The sequence below is a fragment of the Protopterus annectens genome, chromosome 3.part1, assembly GCF_019279795.1.
Source record: "Protopterus annectens isolate FY-2018-M chromosome 3.part1, PAN1.0, whole genome shotgun sequence".
Classification (NCBI taxonomy): domain Eukaryota; kingdom Metazoa; phylum Chordata; order Ceratodontiformes; family Protopteridae; genus Protopterus; species Protopterus annectens.
The window spans coordinates 1,347,759,330-1,347,777,773 of NC_056732.1; the positions used below are offsets into that span (position 1 = coordinate 1,347,759,330).

At 37.7% G+C, this 18,444-nt stretch overlaps 2 protein-coding genes across 10 annotated transcripts in view; one reads left to right on the top strand and one right to left on the bottom strand.

Moving 5' to 3' along the window:
- THEM6 (thioesterase superfamily member 6) overlaps positions 1-18,444 on the top strand; it is an 838,692-nt gene that overhangs the window by 372,281 nt on the left and 447,967 nt on the right. The window lies entirely within an intron of this gene.
- DNAJC5B (DnaJ heat shock protein family (Hsp40) member C5 beta) overlaps positions 1-18,444 on the bottom strand; it is a 534,023-nt gene that overhangs the window by 345,508 nt on the left and 170,071 nt on the right. For all 4 annotated transcript variants that reach the window (XM_044067379.1, XM_044067381.1, XM_044067380.1 and 1 more), the window contains one exon: positions 2,214-2,355. In XM_044067379.1, coding sequence (XP_043923314.1) covers positions 2,214-2,320 — 107 coding nt within the window. In that variant the 5' untranslated portion in view covers positions 2,321-2,355. The remainder of the gene's footprint in view (positions 1-2,213; positions 2,356-18,444) is intronic.

An 18,444-nucleotide genomic window follows, 5' to 3' on the forward strand; every position in this document is an offset into this window, starting at 1 on the left:
TGACCTGCGTCCTGGGGTAGATGGTAAGTGGAACATCCACCAGCATGTGGTTACAGTGCTGACTACTCCCTTGTATGTAATACAAGTATTGAGTATGTGAAGGACTTCCACATCAGAGGCCATAACACCTCTATAGTTCCCAGCCTTCATCCCACCAATAACTGAGTACAATGCACCCTTCTTCATGTACCTCTCTACACCTTCCAGTGATGTGTAACTGATGTGTGCCAGCTTTGTCAAGTGAGCAGTCACACAGCTTATTGGCTATACCTAGGTATTCTTTTTGTGGCATAAACATTACTGTCTGATGGTGCAGAACCCCCAAAAGTTGTTCCACCAGATGCATGTGTGCTACCTGTTCTGGTGATGCACACAGTACATAAATAGGTGTTTGACAACATTAATGGCATAGATAACATATATCAGTGTCCCTCCTAACACCTTCAGCAGATGTTATACTGCCAGAACAGTGTGCATGACTATCTTCATAGAGTGTGGATGTATCATAATAGTTGTTCAAGTGTGTTTGTTGTGTTTGTGCAGAATCATCTCAGATCACTCTAAATCACATATGTTATGTCAGAGGCATGGAATCACTGGTGGTATTATTCTGATTGTGGTAGCTTCCTTTAATGTTTTCCATGAGCCTTTACTTGTATCCCACTTCCTGGAGACTTGTGCTGAGATTACACTCATATTCAGGCAAATCAGTTTGCCCAGCTTCACAATATGCACCCTACCCCAATTGTATGTCAGATCCCTAATAGATGACCTCTGCATTATTCAAGTAAGGATACTTATCTCACACAAACATTCTCCCCATTGTTTTTCCACCTTGTGAGAAAGTCACATAATACACATTTTCACTGTGCAGTCCTTACTATACCATATTGATATATGATTGGTGTTGCTGCTACAACCATCTTCCATTGACATGCCCTCATCTGCTGTACATTAGGTTGTTTCACCTACACTTTGTCTGTGTGTCCCTATACAATGCACACACTTGCCCTGAGTGTTTATTTTATATGGCAGGCAATGTACCCTTATAGATCATTTACACAGCTTCAGTACAGAATGGCAGGAATGGGATTTCACAATACTCTGACTGTAGGTACACTGTCCTGTACTGTATTTGAACCATATACTTAACATTCATACCTCCCAACTGTCCAGATTTTCACAGAATGTCCAGATGTGTTCCTTATCAAATTTGTGGCTTGCTGCCATATCACTGGGATGGTCTCAGGACTGATGTGACTCAATAATTGCATACATTTGAGTTTCAGACTTCAAATCCTTCAGAACATGTATCTTAACACAAGAGTTATACAGTTCATGAGGTGAGTCCAATACATGGTATGCTGAACATTTTATGGGAAAAAGTTAACAAGTTAACAAATTGTGAAATTATAAGTGTTTGTTTCAATTAAAACATTAGATTTTCAGTATTCCTGCAGCACAACCTAAGTAAAACATAGTTAATAGCTATGCTCCACAGACAATAGCTATGTTTAATTTCCTCCATATAATCATAGCACCAGTCTTATCTTTGAAACCCATTCAGGCTTACCTGGGTTCATGTATTCCAGTGAGATTACCGATTTAACAAATAATTTTATATGCCATCATTGACTTTAAAAATGTGTGCATTCAGAAAAAATTACTCATAAACACATAACACAGGTAGTCAGCAATTTAAGCTAATATAATGTGATTGCATATGCTTCCTTCGGTGATAAATGCATTATTTGGGTACTCAGTGTGATAAAGTGAATACACTGTTAAGTATGCATGCACCCTCAATTATAAATATATAGCATGATTACTCAACATTTGTAAAGCTAATGTATTGCATTTACATATGTATCTTCTCTGAGAGATACACAGTACTGATACTGAGCATTTTAAAGATATTCCATTGTATTTATGACCTCACCAATAAACACATACTAAAGTACTCAGAATTTTAAAACTAATCCATGCCCTCAGTGATAAATAAATAGCATGACTACTCTGAATTTTAAAACAAATCTGTTGTAATTATGAATGCATATTCAGTGATAAATACCTAGCACGAGTTCTCAACATTTAAAGTTAATTCATTGTAATTATTTATGCATCTTCAGTGATAAAAACAGAGTATAGTTACTCAGAATTGTAAAGCTAATTCCTTGTAAGTATAGGTACATCCCTGCAATATGACTTCCTACCTGTATGATTTCTTGATTTCTTCATGTGTGGATCCCTTCTCTAAACCCAGTACTTGATAAAGTGCTTCCCCTGATGTTGACAAGGCACGTTGTCTTTGTTCGGCCATCTCATTAAAACATTACCATAGGTCCTGGAACAGAACTGAAAATGCAGTTGATTTTAAATGGCTGCAAGTACACTAACTTGATTACGACAATAAATAACTGATTTTTGTATAAATTATTGATATGTTAGGCAGCCATGCATGTAATATTTGCAAATGTTATATCTGGAATGCAAAAGATACTACATTCTCAAGCAGAATTGAATTTTTGCAATTCTACAAGGAGAAAAATTGAGAACACATAGCAGGAGGCTTCCCAGGCAGGTAAAGAAATCCAGAGAGCTAAAAATAAAAGAAAAATAAGTGCTCAGTCAGATATCTAATATAAACTAAATTTTAATTAACTCCATTAAATATCAAAGGAGACTTTATCAGAACAGCCTTAGTCTTCAATGACTGCAGTTTAAAAAATACATCATACAGATCAGATGATTTTATTCATCTAATGATAATGCTATTAATAACTCATTTAAGATTCATAAAAAAATCCATTCATAAAACAAAAAATTTGAATCTTGGACGCTCAAATTTGCAGTCTGATTCTCCATCATGTATCTTTACTAAAAGTACTATGCAGAGATTAGCTAAATTTAAGAAAGCCATAAACGTCATAAGTGATAATGGCATAACTGTGTCTATTGTAACAGGTTTGAGCTTCAAAACATTTCTGATTATGATAAAGCTCTTCAGGACAGGATAAATAATTAACATTTTATATGATTTGATATTCATTATCATATCTCTCAAAGAGGAAATCTGCCTGGATCAAACTTGACATGGTCCAACACAAAAATAAATAAATAAATGCATACATACATACATTAATACATATAAATACATACGTACATACATAAGTTTTTGGCAGCTAGTCATGTAAGAGATTGTGAAACTGTAATGATACAGTCAAATGTAACAGTCCCAGCACCTACAGTATCATTTCTGACATACTAAGTAGTCTTTATTATACTGATAAAATGTAGTTATATGTGCAGGAAACTAGGAAAATATCGTTCACAGTTGCAGTTAGCATGTTACTGAATTACTCACGAGTACTTGTTTGTGCATTGGTAGAAAAGTTTATATGATTACAAAACAGTAGATATGCTACATAATGTACTGACAGCAATGTCATACACGGGTAAAATAAAATACGTTCAACATGTATTATGTTTACCTGATTGTAGAGCAACTACATGTGCAATGAATATCGTAGCATTATAATGTGTTCTAGGCAGTAATGTGCCCTTTTCCCCTGCTGGCTGTGGACAAAATGTTTGTGCAGTTAATGGAGTTATCATTTGTTAAAACTATTATTGAAAGAAGCTTGTGTTGCCATGTTGCCATAGTATCACCGATGTACTAATTATTGTAGAAGAACTGGAGTTATCATTCTCTGGCTTGGGTCCCTTTCTGCCTTTTTAGCTCAAGTTGCTTTAGAAAGCAGTTCAAAGTAAAAATGTTGCAGTTTATGCATCCACTTTGACTTCTTATCTGTGTATATAGAGGTACAATAGAAATGTGTTCAGTTATAGGGCCAGATTCATGAATGCCTACAGTAAATGTACACTAAGTTTACACAATCTGTATTCCAGAACACCCCACTACATTTTTTGTGCTGTCTAGTCACTCAGAAAGATTACACTAAGTGTACATGTAGTCAACACTTTGAGGTAACCTTTATGAATCCTCCTCAATATTGAAGGCTGCAAGAAAATCAGTAGGAAAACTAAAATTAGGAGAAGGAAGGTAGGAGGCTTGCTTGTGTTGTCTTTTCACTCAGAACTGTGTACACTTATTGTAACTTACTGTAGGCATTCATGAATCCAGCTCATGAATCCTTATCAGATAGATGTATTAACATGATGTATTAACACAGCTGTATCTTAATGTGCATTCATAGTGTACTTTTATGCCTCTGTATTCCAGTATAGCATAGCATATGATGCACACATTGTACAAGCATACAATGTCACCATCAAAATTGAAGTATGTATTGCATATAGTCGAGACATAACTATAATACTACTTAAATTCATAATTTCTAGGTGTATTCATGAATGATACTCAGCATGTTGCAATCTGTTTATTAACGTGTGTTAGTAGTCAGAGTAGTTAAATGCCATTCTGACAGCATGCTGCACAAGTGGCTGATGTACAAAGGATGATGGGAAATACAGAACAGGAGGTGAATGGCTGTACTCATGTAATACTGTAGAGCTTATTCATATGACTTATTAGACTTAAACATGGAGTCTTGCAACTGTGCAGCCTGTACATTTTTTTTTCCTGGCAGGGTCAGACTGAGACAGCAGAGGTCGAATATGCCTGCATGCTGCTCTGAGTTCTGCATAGAGAATCACATTCGATTTTACACACTGTCTTGCAGTTTGAATTGTTACTAGTGTGTAAAGTTTAATAACTAAACTTTTTTCTTTTTCTTTGCTTTTCTTTTTTTTTTTTTTTTTTTGGAGAAAGCTGGGGGGCTGCAGCCCAGCAGTCCGATACCACAAGCCACCACTGATAACTATAACACCTTGGATGCATTTGGACAGTGGAGAATGATGGTTGTGATTTTGTGGATACCGATTTAAATAAAAAGCATTTTTTACATACAGTTTCGAAAAACACTGGCCCACTGGATCATTTTGGCACTGGCTCTTCTGGCATTGACCAGAACTGCCAGATGCCCAATCTGTCTCCATGTACAGGTGCAAAAAACTAACATACCAAGTATAACAATACTAGTCTGAAAGTGCTCAATAGCTTCCTCAATAATATGGGTACTTTCAATATGTGCTAACCGTAGCCGCAGTCATACACATTACCCTACTAAAAATATTTTGCTAGTATTATCACTGTTAGTTTTTTCTTTTTTTTTATCTTGACCAGTGTTAGGCTGTCATCTGTGGTTATGACAAACAATTTAGTATGAGGTACTACTTTAATGCCAGTGTTTCTATAGGGAGGTGGTTTTGAAGTTGAAGTTGTCAAGACTATGTGAGTTAGGAAAAAAACAGAAGAAGTCTTGTTTTTTTTTAGGTCTGAGCAGTAACTGAGCATGTTGGAGTCAGATTTCAATGGAGTTACAGGCTTCTTACATTATATGTTAAAGATGGGTTAGGGTATCAGAGGAGTAAATAAGAAGAGAGTCATCAGTGTATTGTATGAGTGATGCTTGTTGGGGAGGATTATAGAGATTGTTGGTGAATATATTAAACAGCAGGGGACTGAGGATAGAGCATTGGGATGCACCTGTGATTTCCATCAGGAAAGGGGATAGGATGCAGAACAATTTAACAAATTGTTGTCTGTCAGATAAGGAACTTCTGAACCAGGTGAGAGTAGAGTGTAAGAGGCCAAGGGAAGACATTTTGTATAGGAGTTTGCTGTGATTCCTCGTAATTAGGGATTTTCATTTACATTGCTAAATAGCTTCCTCTACTGCTTGTGAGAATCCTTAGATTTGTCATTCATAAGCAACTTTTTGACTTCCAACAGGTAAGTGACCTCAAAGCAGACTGCCAACACAGGATTCATATGGGTCATGGGCATATCTCTCTGAGTCTCTTAGTGCAAGAAATCTGGACAAAGCCAAAAATAATGGGGGAACAAAGGCCCAGAAATAGGGACACATTTTAAATGTTGCTCTTATAAATGTAGAAAGTTGCTAGAATAACAGGATTTGTGTTAGCATGCATTTTCTGAAGGATATGAAGTCTGAAACTCAAATATCTATCATTATTTAGTGATTTCATTCCTCACTGATTTGCTAGAAAACTACAAATATTTTGAGGAACAGACCAAAAATTTGAGGCAAAAATCTGGACAATTGAGAGATATGATCATGGGGTCAATACTGCTCTTATTTCAATTTCAGAATTCAAAACGAAAGTTCAATTTCATGCCACTTTCTTATGAAATCTTTTGAAAGCTTATAAAGTAGTCAACATGTCCATTGTGGTCAACCATCTATCCATGCCTGGTTGTGATATATTTACAAATGTGTAATGTACATGTGTAAATAAACAAGACTGAAATAAATGCTTGTCTACAAAATGAGCAGCAATCACACATCTAGCTGGACATTCTGTTCTACAGCTGTATGCAACATTCAAGAGAATCCTCATCCACTATACATTCCATAGATGTCACCAAAGAATCAGACAATGTAGAAAAAGATGAAAACAGAAACTAGCTTGAGAAAAAATAGAATAATATCACTTACATAAGGTCTTGTCCATGATCAGTTATGTTTTTAACTTACATATGCCTTATAATATCTGAATTTGAACACAGTTATATCTTAATAGAATTTAGGGTATTTTAATGTCCATTTCTCTACATATGCATAGGGATGAATTCAGAAAGGTTACGACAAAGTGAAACCTGTTGCACAACTTGAGTTAACCATTTTTTTATTCAGATACAGCTCTATCATTGCGCTGAAAGATGAATGCATGCACTGCAGCACCACAGTGGACTGTCTATCTCTCTGACCCACAGAAAATGCTAATGAGGCATTCCAGGAGAGTTACCTATGCTAATTAGTCATGTATTTTCCTCCAGAAATGCTTGCGGTAAGGCATCTATGCAGCCGAGCAGTTCTGCCACCCATGTTAATAAACATAATCAAAAGCTTGTCTTCACCTAATTTTGTTAGAGGCAAGTGCTGGGGAGCTTAGCAGACAGGTTGTGTTGAGGTGTGTGTGCACATGTGTATTTGTGCAGTTGCATGTGTGCGTGTATATGTGAGTGCGTTTCTGCCTGGGAGGTCGAAGTAGTGGGTGTTACTTAGACTGCAGGAAATGCTGGGTAGGTCTGTATGCGTGAGTGTGTGTGTGTGTGTGTGTGTGTGTGTGTGTGTGTGTGTGTGTGTGTGTGTGTGTGTATTTGTATGTGCTCGTGTGTGTGTGTGCGTGTGTGTGTGTTTGTGTGTGTATGTGTGTGTGTGTGTGTGTGTATGGGGAGGCTGTCATACGTCTGCACTCTCCTAGACTAATAAGCAAATCCTGCTACATTGGCAGTGGCACTAGACACCAGGGATAACACTTTACGTCTTGCCTTTGCCTTAAAGGCACTTAAAAAGTCATAGAACAAAATAATTGTGCAGCATGAAAGAAGTCAAGTGAAGAAACACTAGACACCAGGGATACAAGTGTAGCCTAAATACACTTAAAATATTCAAACCTTGCACATTCAGCCATCGTATATAGTGAGATAGTCCTCAATTACCACTAAACACTAGGGCTGCCTCTAAAGTATTATATTCTTGTTTGAAAATTAAAAAAAAGTTTCAAACCCTACACCCATGACATACAAAGCAATAATTTTAACCTGCTACAACAACACATCAGTTATTATAGCAGGGCTTTTTGACATAATAATAAGTACAGAACTCTAATATCTGGCATTATTCAAGGATTACAAAATTTTGTGAGTTACCATAGACAGGACACATTAAATAGGCAACAGAGGGAACATCCCATAAAATGAGAGACAGGCAGTTGAGAATGATAGGGATGCATCTGTGGAGGCTGTGAGACAAAGCCAGATCAAATATTATGACATCAGGAAGAATTTTTTAAATATGACTCAGTTATTTAAAATGTTAATAGAGCAACAGGTGTTGCAATACAATGCAGTTTCTGGACCGTAAGAAGTATGAAAGTCTAGCATCTGGCATTATGTTGACTGACTGTGCTTATCTGTGATTTACAAAGGGCAGAGAAAAAATAAAAAGAGACATCGTAAACGTTCTATTAACTCCAGGGCAGGTATGGGGTATGTCCATGTGTATGTGTTAATGCATGCACGTACGTGTGTGTGTGTGTGTGTGTGTGTGTGTGTGTGTGTGTGTGTGTGTGTGTGTGTGTGTGTGTGTGTGTGTGTGTGTGTGTGCGTGTGTGTGTGTGTCTCTGGCTGCATGCATCTGTGTAGAAGAGTGAATGGGAGGTGTATGTGCCAATGCCATTCATGACACACCAGTGTTGACTACAGAAGGAAAGTACTGATTTGCACAAGTGGCAGTTAAAGATACTTTAGAGACATGTACATTAGCCAGTAGTTAAGTCTTTCCCCATTGCAGCTAACATGTCTGATTCCCACTTTGTCACTTTACTGAAACAGCCCCTTTCGGCTGCAGTTCTTACCACCAGTGGTGAAATTCTTTTTGAATCCCCAGGATAGCATTTTGCATTCTTATAACACATCTGCTTCACTGAATTGTCAAATATTCAACTTTTTTTCTTCCCAGACCCCCACTGAAAATGGATCTGCCAAGCTGTATATTACCAGTCAACAAATGACAATTAATTAAATAAATCTTGAAGATAAACTCATAAATCGCAGACTTTAAAAGGTTTGGGAGCAATAGGTGTTGGAAGTGAAGTTTCAAACAGTATTGTAATTTTCTGATGCTAATGGGACAGAGAGAGTAGGAAAGCTTGTTTAAACTAAAAACAGTTGAAGCACTTCATGACTGAACATCCTTGGGAAATGGTTATCGTCAGCAGCAATATAATGCTTGCCCTGATGCATCTGTTAGACGTGCAGTACCAGACTCCTAGATCACTAGCTAGAGAGGAAGCTGACAGCATCCTCATTAACTACACCAAATGCAGGTAACGCATCCCATGTTACCTGCACATTTATCAGTAATATTGGATGTCCTCAGTAGTATCATATGATATAAGAAGAGTGCTGTATGCTTATTGTTATTATTCCCCAGTGTATGACATGAAGATATGACAGCAGTAGTTTTTGTGTGGTAACTGCATTGCCTTACCCACCATTTCCCACATTAGCAAGTCTGAACATTATGTAAATGTAGTGCATTAATGCAGTATTGTAGAATACAAGTAGTACAAATTAATAAATGTGGAAAACTCAGCACTATATATAATAGGCCTTTTATAGCTTTGTGTTTCTTTTTTCGTGATCCCCACATCAGTCATGTAGCCTCCATATCGGATCCCATAATGTCTCATTCATTCTTCCAGAGAAGAAGATCCTACTGTTATTTCTTCCACTCAGATCAAGACTAGGGATCAGGGAGTGCTGCGATCATTTGCAGATGGGGAGGGTGACTTTAATTTCGTTAACTGAAACTAACATTAACTGATGTGGTTGTGACTTTATTAGGTGCTTAAATCTAAAAAGACATATATGTTTTCACACATGCCCTCCCCAGATGAGATGCTAAGTGCCATTGATGCAGTCATGGGTTTTCTCCCTGTCACTAACTGTGAATATACCCCTCCCCAGGGCTGGAAGGCCAACAGTTGCCTCTCCATTTCCACTTCCCCATGTTAGTCTTCCAGCACTTGAGTTGCTTGTTAAATGGGATCCCTCTGAAGCAAAGTCAGGTATTTATGTCTATATGTTTTGTTATTATTATCTGACTGTTTCTATATTTGTACTTTGAGTCACTGCTGTAACATCCAGTGTACTAGCTGGGCCTATAAAAGTGTATCATATTCTGACTGTTCTCTGAAAAGCAACAGTTACTATGCCCAGTAGGATAATATCTTGAATAAATGCTTGCAGATAAATAAAGTAACACATTTCTTGCACCTATTTTCTGTGTTTACCTATACATTAAAGTGGTAGCGTTGTCGCCTCACAGTAAGACGTTGTCCTGTTCAATTCTCAGCTAAAGCGTCTTCTGTGTGGAGACATGCATGAATGGGCGTACCTTCATTGAAGGTTGTGCATCAGGGCTGGCAAATCGGCACGTAAAAATCTACTGCCAATCATTAGCGGACCAGAGTTCCGCTGTGGCGACCCCTAACCGGGAAAAGCCGAAAGACACAACAACAACAACAACCTACACATTAAAGTATTTGCACATACTATTATTTCAGCATGCATATCTCTATGCTTTTTTTCCTCTTGGATTTTCTGTGATTACTATTGTAAACCTAAAGAGCAGAAGTCAACACAAATGTTTTGTAAGGTTATTTCTAATTTAGCTTTGTTAGCCAGCTTAGCTACAAATAATATCAGTTTGGATGACTAATTGCATGCTGTAGTATTCAGGTCATGATCTACCCCTGAGGCCAGTCCTTTGTTAACTTTGCAAAACTTTCCTGTGGTGGGTTTTTTGCATGAAAGCATGAAAAGGCATGGAAAAGATGCAAGTGATGCAAAGATGCAACATTTACCCCTGCAGAAGAATGGGTGCTTGTGATATTACCAGGTCACAAAGAAAAGAGTCCAGCAATAACAGATATGATTTTTTATACATTTGATAACCAGGTACACCACCAGATGCAAATGTCCCTTTTTAGGGAGTGCCAAGAGCACTGGCAGGTTAAATGACTTGCTAAAGCACACAGTAGGCAAAGGAAGGTTTCAAACCCTGCTCCTTGGGTGTAAGCCTATGAGCCACTTGTTAGTAGCTCTCTATGTTAATTCTTAAAAGCTGGTCTCATATTAGAGACATAATAAAATACAAGCATAAATTACCCTCAGGAAGCACTGATAGTTACTTTTGTTTTTCTTGTTAGGGATCCATCATTCCTTATCTAGTAAAAATAAATTAAATATATTTGTCATATAAATAGTTCATGTTTGTTAACAAGAATTTTTCTATGAAAACCATTGTGTGTGTGTGTGTGTGTGTGTGTGTGTGTGTGTGTGTGTGTGTGTGTGTGTGTGTGTGTGTGTGTGTGTGTGTGTTGCGAGGAGGGTTGCCATTCCAGAAAATCAGGGTCTTTGTCAGAAAATCTGGTTTTGGTGAGAGCTTAGGTAATATTTTGAATTATTCTGGGACACAACACGGTTCTAAAATATATTTTTCCAAATGGTTTATGTTTTTCCACTATTTAAATTATATCATCAGAATAGAGTTTTGCTTGATATAACTTGTATCCTGCGAGGTGTGAAGTGTGATTGTTAAAAGACAATTAGCCCGATTAAAAGCCTGATTAAAAGAATCCTTTTCATGTTGCTGCCACTCAGCAGAAGTATATAAAAACTAAAAAGCTTGAGCTTTTTATCTCTAGAAGTGAAATAATGGCTCTGTCCTTCAGTTGTAGTTTGTTCTTCATGATAAAACTACATATGTTTTATTAATTAATTAATTTATTTAGTTAGTTATTTTTCCTGTCTTCAGTATAAATACTATTGTAGAATTCAGGAAAACTGGAAAAGATGACATATTGCTGGAAAAAAGTGTACAAATATTCATTCTTTTTCTTGTATTCATGTCCTCAGTATATGAGCTTTAAATTTTAACCATTGTGCTTATCTAGGGTAATAGTTTCACCTTACCAGAAAAGTAAGCATATTATAAAATACTTTTTAAGATGAACAAACTTTTTACATATTTACTCATCTGTTTCTTCAAGGCTTATTGCTAGAGCAATTATTAACCTTGAAAGAGAAGCAATACAGATTTATTCGCTATGAGGGGTGAGGAAATGAATGGGGCAAAGGGACATTTATTTGTCAGGTTTTAGCCAGTTCCAAATGTGACAATCTTACCGTGAAGAAGGGCAGTTAGTTTTCCTATAAACTGTTTAAAAAAAAAAATAACAGAGAGCAGTCTTTTTGCACCACCTTGTGGTACATTTGAATACTTGCAGCAAAATTACATTTTCAACTTTTGTACTCATTATAACCCCAGTTTTAAATCCAAAAATGTATAAGAATTCATCTCCTCCACACCCCCCGCCACCCAAAAAAAGTAAAAGAAAGCTCTGCAGAAAGATGTGTGCCTGACCTTCAAACTTGACAGCTACATTTTGACAGTTTCCCATTGGATACTTGCTCGAAAGTCCTGTTTTAATAAGTGCGCCCATATAAAAGTTTTGTCAAGTTATGTGGCCAAGTTCATACTAGCAGTACCAATGGATGCAGTCTAATTAATAATATTAACCAATTATGTATTGTCAACAGATGGAATCTATATAGTTTTCAAAACATATTCACAAATAGTGCAAGTTCCACACAGTCATCCTCAGCCCGTGGAAGGCAGATGTTAACAGTAGCATACCCCATCCTCAAATCTTATATATTATAGTATATAGAAAACTTTCAGTCTTCTTTACCTATGAAACTGTATTCGGACACATTCTCATGATATCAGAATATGTAACTTTGAGAAAAAGATGCCAGTGTTTATTCAAATGGTTAGGAATAATGGATTAACTATAGTCACCCAAGTCCCAGGTGCTCGAATACCAGTACCTCACAGCTAGAGATTTGGGTGACTTTTAGCTCACACAGCATTCTATTCAAACTGGAATACTGTGCTTGAACAAGGTGTGGCAGTTACCAGGAGTGGAACTTTTGCATCGCCCTCTGAAAAATTATTAGTGCAGTGGCCATAGAGATGGGATTGCAGGCTGGGTTTTTATGTAACAATCAGGACGGGGGCTTTAGGTTTAGGGAACAGGAAGGGGATTTTAGGCTTATGGAGCAGGAAGGGAATTTAGGGTTATGAGCAGTGGAAGGGCTTTAGGATTAGGGTGCAGGACAGTGGTTTTTAACTTTAGGGAGGAGAAGGGATCTTAGGGTTAGGGAGTGGAAGTGTTTTAGTATCAAGGAATGAATGAAGATTTTAGATTTAGGGAGCTACTGGGGATGTGGATTAGGGACGATGACCAAGTGGGAGTTTAAAGGGCTACAGTTAGGATTCTAGTAAGGCTATGGAGTTAAGTAGGGTCAGGTGGTGAGAGATATAGATAGATTCACAGATTGATAGCTTTAGACTAGACCAACAACCACTGGGGCCTTTATAAGTCTTGCGAAGAATCATAAATGTATTCTGCAAGTTTATGTGCTGGCCTTTGTAAATCTAGCCACTCTCTCCAAATATATATCACCAGTTTATTAACCTTAGTGGCTACTTTAAGGAGGAAATTCCTCACCATAATACCAGATAACTACACTGTGGCTCCCTGAAATGCATCAGTATTCACTGTCTTACCAGCCATATACTCTGTTACGGTACCTAAAAAGCTGTTCTTGCATTCATCTCAATAAAATTCATAATGAAATTGAAATCTTAGTCCTTTGTCATTAAAGGGGCTTGCTCAGGGGATTTTCTTTTAAGGGGAGAATCTTTTATTTGCACATTATTTGGAAGATATTGGGCAAAGTGTGTGGACTAGTCATAATGAAGCATGGAGTTTGGCAAGAAGTAACCTGCTATTGATTTCTTGATCCTCTGATTTTTGGATTTCTTTGTTATCCAGGCTATTCTCAGCAATGGTAGAGAAATACTGCTGTGAACATTGGTGAAAGATGGAAGGAACACTTTGTGGAACTGATAAATCTGGTGAAATTGCCCTCTGCTGAGGATATAGTGACAGATGTAGATTGTGAAACTAAACCCATTTGGGTAGATGAGGTGACTGCAATGATTAAACAGTTCCATTCTTAGAAGGGTGGAGAAGTGGCTGATATGTGTGCCAAAATGCTGAAAGCATTGGACAGTGCTGATATGTTTTAGTTAACATTCCATTTACAAGTTGCATGGAAGACTTGCCAATATCTCTGCATTGGCTAACTAGGGTAGTGGTACTCATTTACGGAAGAAGACAAGAGGGTGTTTTACACTGTTGTTATACAGAAATCACTTCTTTAAACTCTCTAGGAAAGTGTATTGCAGGATACTGGAAAGTAGACTGCATCCAGTAACTGGGCTCCTGATTCAGGAGGAACAATGCTGATTCTAAGCTGCCTGTGGAAAAGCAGATCAACTATTTCTCCTTGCACAGATATCGGGGATGGGTGAGGGAAATTCAAGTACACTTTCTATATGTGCTTTGTTAACTAAGAGATAGTATATTAGAGTATACCCCGAAATGTGTTGAGGAAAGTGTTACTATAATATGGAGTCCCAGGGCTGCTGCTTTGTGCCATTTGGTCCCCAATTTTTAGAATCAAGAGCTGTGCCTGCATTCTTAGTGTTAAGTTGAATATGTTCAAGGTGGACATAGGACTTTGCCATGTGTGGGCCTTTTCCCCGTTTCTGATTTTCATGGATATGATATCCCAGCACAGCCAATGTCTGAATAGTATCGGTTTGGGAATATGATCATTACATCTTTTCTGTTTGCAGATGGTGTCATCCTGTTAGGCACCGATGGCTATGATCTTTGGCATGCACTGGAGTTATTATCTGCTCTTTATGAAGTGACTGGGATGACATAAACACCTGTAATTCTGTGGTCATGGTTGTATCCCAGGAAGGAGTGGATTTTCCTTTCCAGGTGAGGAAGGAGCAGTACCTCATCTGAAGGGGTTTACATATCTGCAGGTCTTGTGCATGGGTGAGGTTAAAGGGGATTATAAGATTGTCCTACAGATAGGTGCAGAAGCTACAGCTACAGGTATTGCACTATACTGTAGTAGGGAACAAAGACGTGTCTTAGGAGGAAGCTCTTACCTGTTAGTTTATGTCAACTGTGATTAAGAGCTTTAAATATTAACTGAAAGGATGACATCATAAAAGAGGTTCTTTCACAAGGTAGGGCCAATACTTCTGTTTGTTGAGAGGAGTGTGTTGAGGTACTTGGGTACTTTTGCAGGCTGCCAGACAAAGCCAACTAGTAAGAGGTCTTGCAGTAGACTCAGGACATGTTAGAGGAATTATATTGCTTATTTTTGATGTGAATCTCTGTGGCTTATCTGGAGACTTTTGATGGGGATAGGGAAGTTTAGTCTACCTTGCTCAGTAAGCTCCCGCCACAAACCTCACCAGAACAAGAAATTTAGCAGGTAATGATGGTGATCTTGGTGCCCTTTTCCACAGTGAAAGTGAGACTGACAGATCTATAATTACTGGGCTCATTCCTTATAGGGTCACAGGTTCATACTAGGATGTTGATCAAGTAGACCATTTGTAGCTCAGCCTCAAGATCTCATTCTGTCAGTACCCTGCAACATGAAACACATGCTACCTAATTATGTCCCCTTTAGATGAAGGGTTTTAATTCCAGGTCAGGTGAGTTAATGAAATCCCATCCAGTAATCCAGGTTGCACTTGAAGAGGGTCCAGAAGCTACTTTGCTTTACATCTAAGGGGAATCTGTTCCATAAGAGAGGAATTATTTGAGAAACATATCTGTCATGCCAGCAGGTTCTAATTATGCTGTTGTGGATGTTTACTACCCTTGGGCTGGTGTTTAGTGCATTGTTTGTTTTATGAATTTGTAGGTGAGACAGAGGTTTCTGTAGGAAACAGAGAAGAGAGAAAGTACTTTAAGATAGCCTGTGTGTAGCCAAGGAAGACATGCCCTTGATTTTTTTAGTAAGGAATTGCTGCAGTCTTTAAAGATAAGTGATGTTTAGACAGGTACATATCTAAAGGAGCAGTATATTCCAATGTGGGTCTGGCAAGGAAGAACTAGAGAGGAATGGTAACTTTCTTTCACCAGGAAGATATATGTCTGGTAATCAGTCTGGCTAGATTAAAGGATCTCCTTATGAAAGTGGACACAATGTGATTAAGATAGTCCATTATCAATGAAAGTGTCCAGGCCCCTAATAAATGTCAATTTCTAAAGGGGTGTCATCAATGTCGTAAGTGAACAGGTGCCCACATTTGCCCAAAGATACAGTACAACATTTCTTGGCATTTAGCTTAAGGCCATGTTCCAGGTACCACTTGTTTGTATGTGTTAGGCCCTCATGGAAAATCAGCTGGAGAGTCTATGAATTTGCAGTCATCCCTAAACATGGCCAGCAACAACCCCGTGACATTGGTCTTGACATCAGAGAAGTATATCCCAAAAAGAAGTGGGCCAAGAACTTATCCCTCAGGGGCACCACTACTTGCAACCCTTTTCAATGAGTGCATATCCCTTATTATTAATAGTTTGGGTTCTGACATTAAGCAAGTTTGCTACCCAGTTGGGAACACAGGGGTTTACATTTAGTTTGATTACCCTGTTGATAATTCCAGAATGTGATATGGTATTAAAAGCCTTCACCAGGTTAAGGTAAGTAGTATATACTAATTTGCCTGCATCCAATCAAAGAAGTCTACTAAACGTAGGAAGCATACTCTTACTTTAATGAATCCAAAATGCCTTTGGTAAAGGGGCTGTAGAATACTGATGTCATTGTAAACAATTTCTATAATGATACACTCCATTGCTTTGCAGATAAGGTTGGTGTAGCTTATAGATATATAGATTTCTGGATCAGTGGTAGATTCTCCTTTATGGAATGGAGTGACTACAGCAGTTCTCCACATCTCCAGAATGAATCCTGTGACAAGGCTGATAGTGACAAGAAGACACTGTGGCTCATTGTCTGGACCTATGGAGCTAGTGTTTTTGGCCTTGGAGAGAGAGATCTCAGGACATGCTCCAAAGTGATCCAGGGAGGTATAGGCATGCTGATGTGTCAAGGAAAGTTAGAGGGAAATAACTTTCCTTTATTCAAGCAAAGCACTGCTCCAGCTTCAACTCTTATGGTACCACTAAGAAGAGAGGATTAAGTGCCATCACTGGTTCACTAATCACCATTGCCATTTCTATTATCACCCCATGAAGTAGCTCATTTGGATGTTATACTTTTTCTTCCTGAAGACTCAAGTCCCTTTCCTAATCCTTCCATGTGTTAATCCCTACTCTTAATTTGTCTACATCCATTCTTTTGCTGTGTTCCCATGTTGATAGTCTGAAGCACTTCTGAATTTGCTTCCGAACCCTTCGAATAAAATAATCTCTGGCCATTCCTCCTTTACTTTCCAGTGTGTGTTAAACACATATTATTATTATTATTAGTTTCATTTTTTTGCCTTCTCATTCTTATGTTGCTCTTAATGACCACCAAGGGTTCTTGGATACGTTTTGTAACCTCATAAATAACTTTTTAGCCATTTTTCTTCATTTTGTCTCCCACTTCCAACCCTACTATGGATCTTTGTTTTTCCACCTTTTCATTAACCTTTCTTATTTCTCTTTCTTTAGTCAGGCTGGTTGTATCATCTCTGCATGTCTCCTTTTCTACTAATGCATAACTACACTGCCTTCCTTACTCCTTTCAAATGCAGTATCAATGCTTCACTTATATTGTCATTTTCTGCATCCCTACTGTATTATTTACTACTGTAATTACTAAATTACCAAAGCCCTCAGTATATCATCTTCCAATCCCACTTTTCTCTCTCTCTCTCTCTCTGTCTGTCTGTCTCTCTTTTTACAGTATGTACAAATTCCAATTCCATTCCCCCCACGTGGGATTCTACATATGTGGTGCCCAATTGTAAAGTCAGATTTTTGTCTGTTATTTATTATTTTGTATGTTATTTATTATTCAATAAACATTGTTACTGATAAAGTTCTGCACAGTCTGGTTCCTTAAACTGATGTTTTGCTCCAGGATTTGTGCTTCATTGCATTGACAGTTGTTGATAATCCAGTTTTATTCCTGCAGTTTTATATTCAGCTTATTATTTGCCTGCTGAAACTTGCATTCCAGTTCCTTTCTGTTCTCCTGTTCTTTGTATGCCCCACCCCCCACTGAGACATTAAGCTAAAGTTTCTGAAAGTGTAACCTGCCTGAGGTCATTCACCTGTAGCTCAAAGAAATTGCATTGCAGTGCCTTTTTGTTCCTTTGTTCTTTGTCTGGTCTTCCCCCCAGACATTAAGCTAAAGTTTCTGAAAGAGCCGCAAATTTATTGGATTTATTTGATTGCATCCCTGCCTATCTAGCCTGATATCCAGTTCAAAGTCACCCCCACCCAGGGACTTTTATGCAAGTCTTGTTGATGTGTGGAAAGTCTTGAACTGTGCATAATGATCATTTCATCAAAGAATTACTTTGTTCATCTTCTCACTGTGCCATAACTAAGTTAGCATATGAATTGGCACAAGGGGTCCACATGACCACCCCGATGTATGTAAATAGTAGCAATCCTTATAGAGCAACACATTATTTTCTAATATCATTTCCAGTAATTTAATTATTAAAGAAATCATCCTATTAGTTAATTCACTATGTGTATTAATATATCGTATGACATAGTCAAGTCCTATATCATCTGGTATAGTAGTAAATAGTGAATTCACATAAAAAGAAACAAAATAAAACGTTTCCATGTTATCATTATTGGATAAAAAATCAGAAATTGTTACGAAAAAATCTTTAGTATCTCTAAGAACTG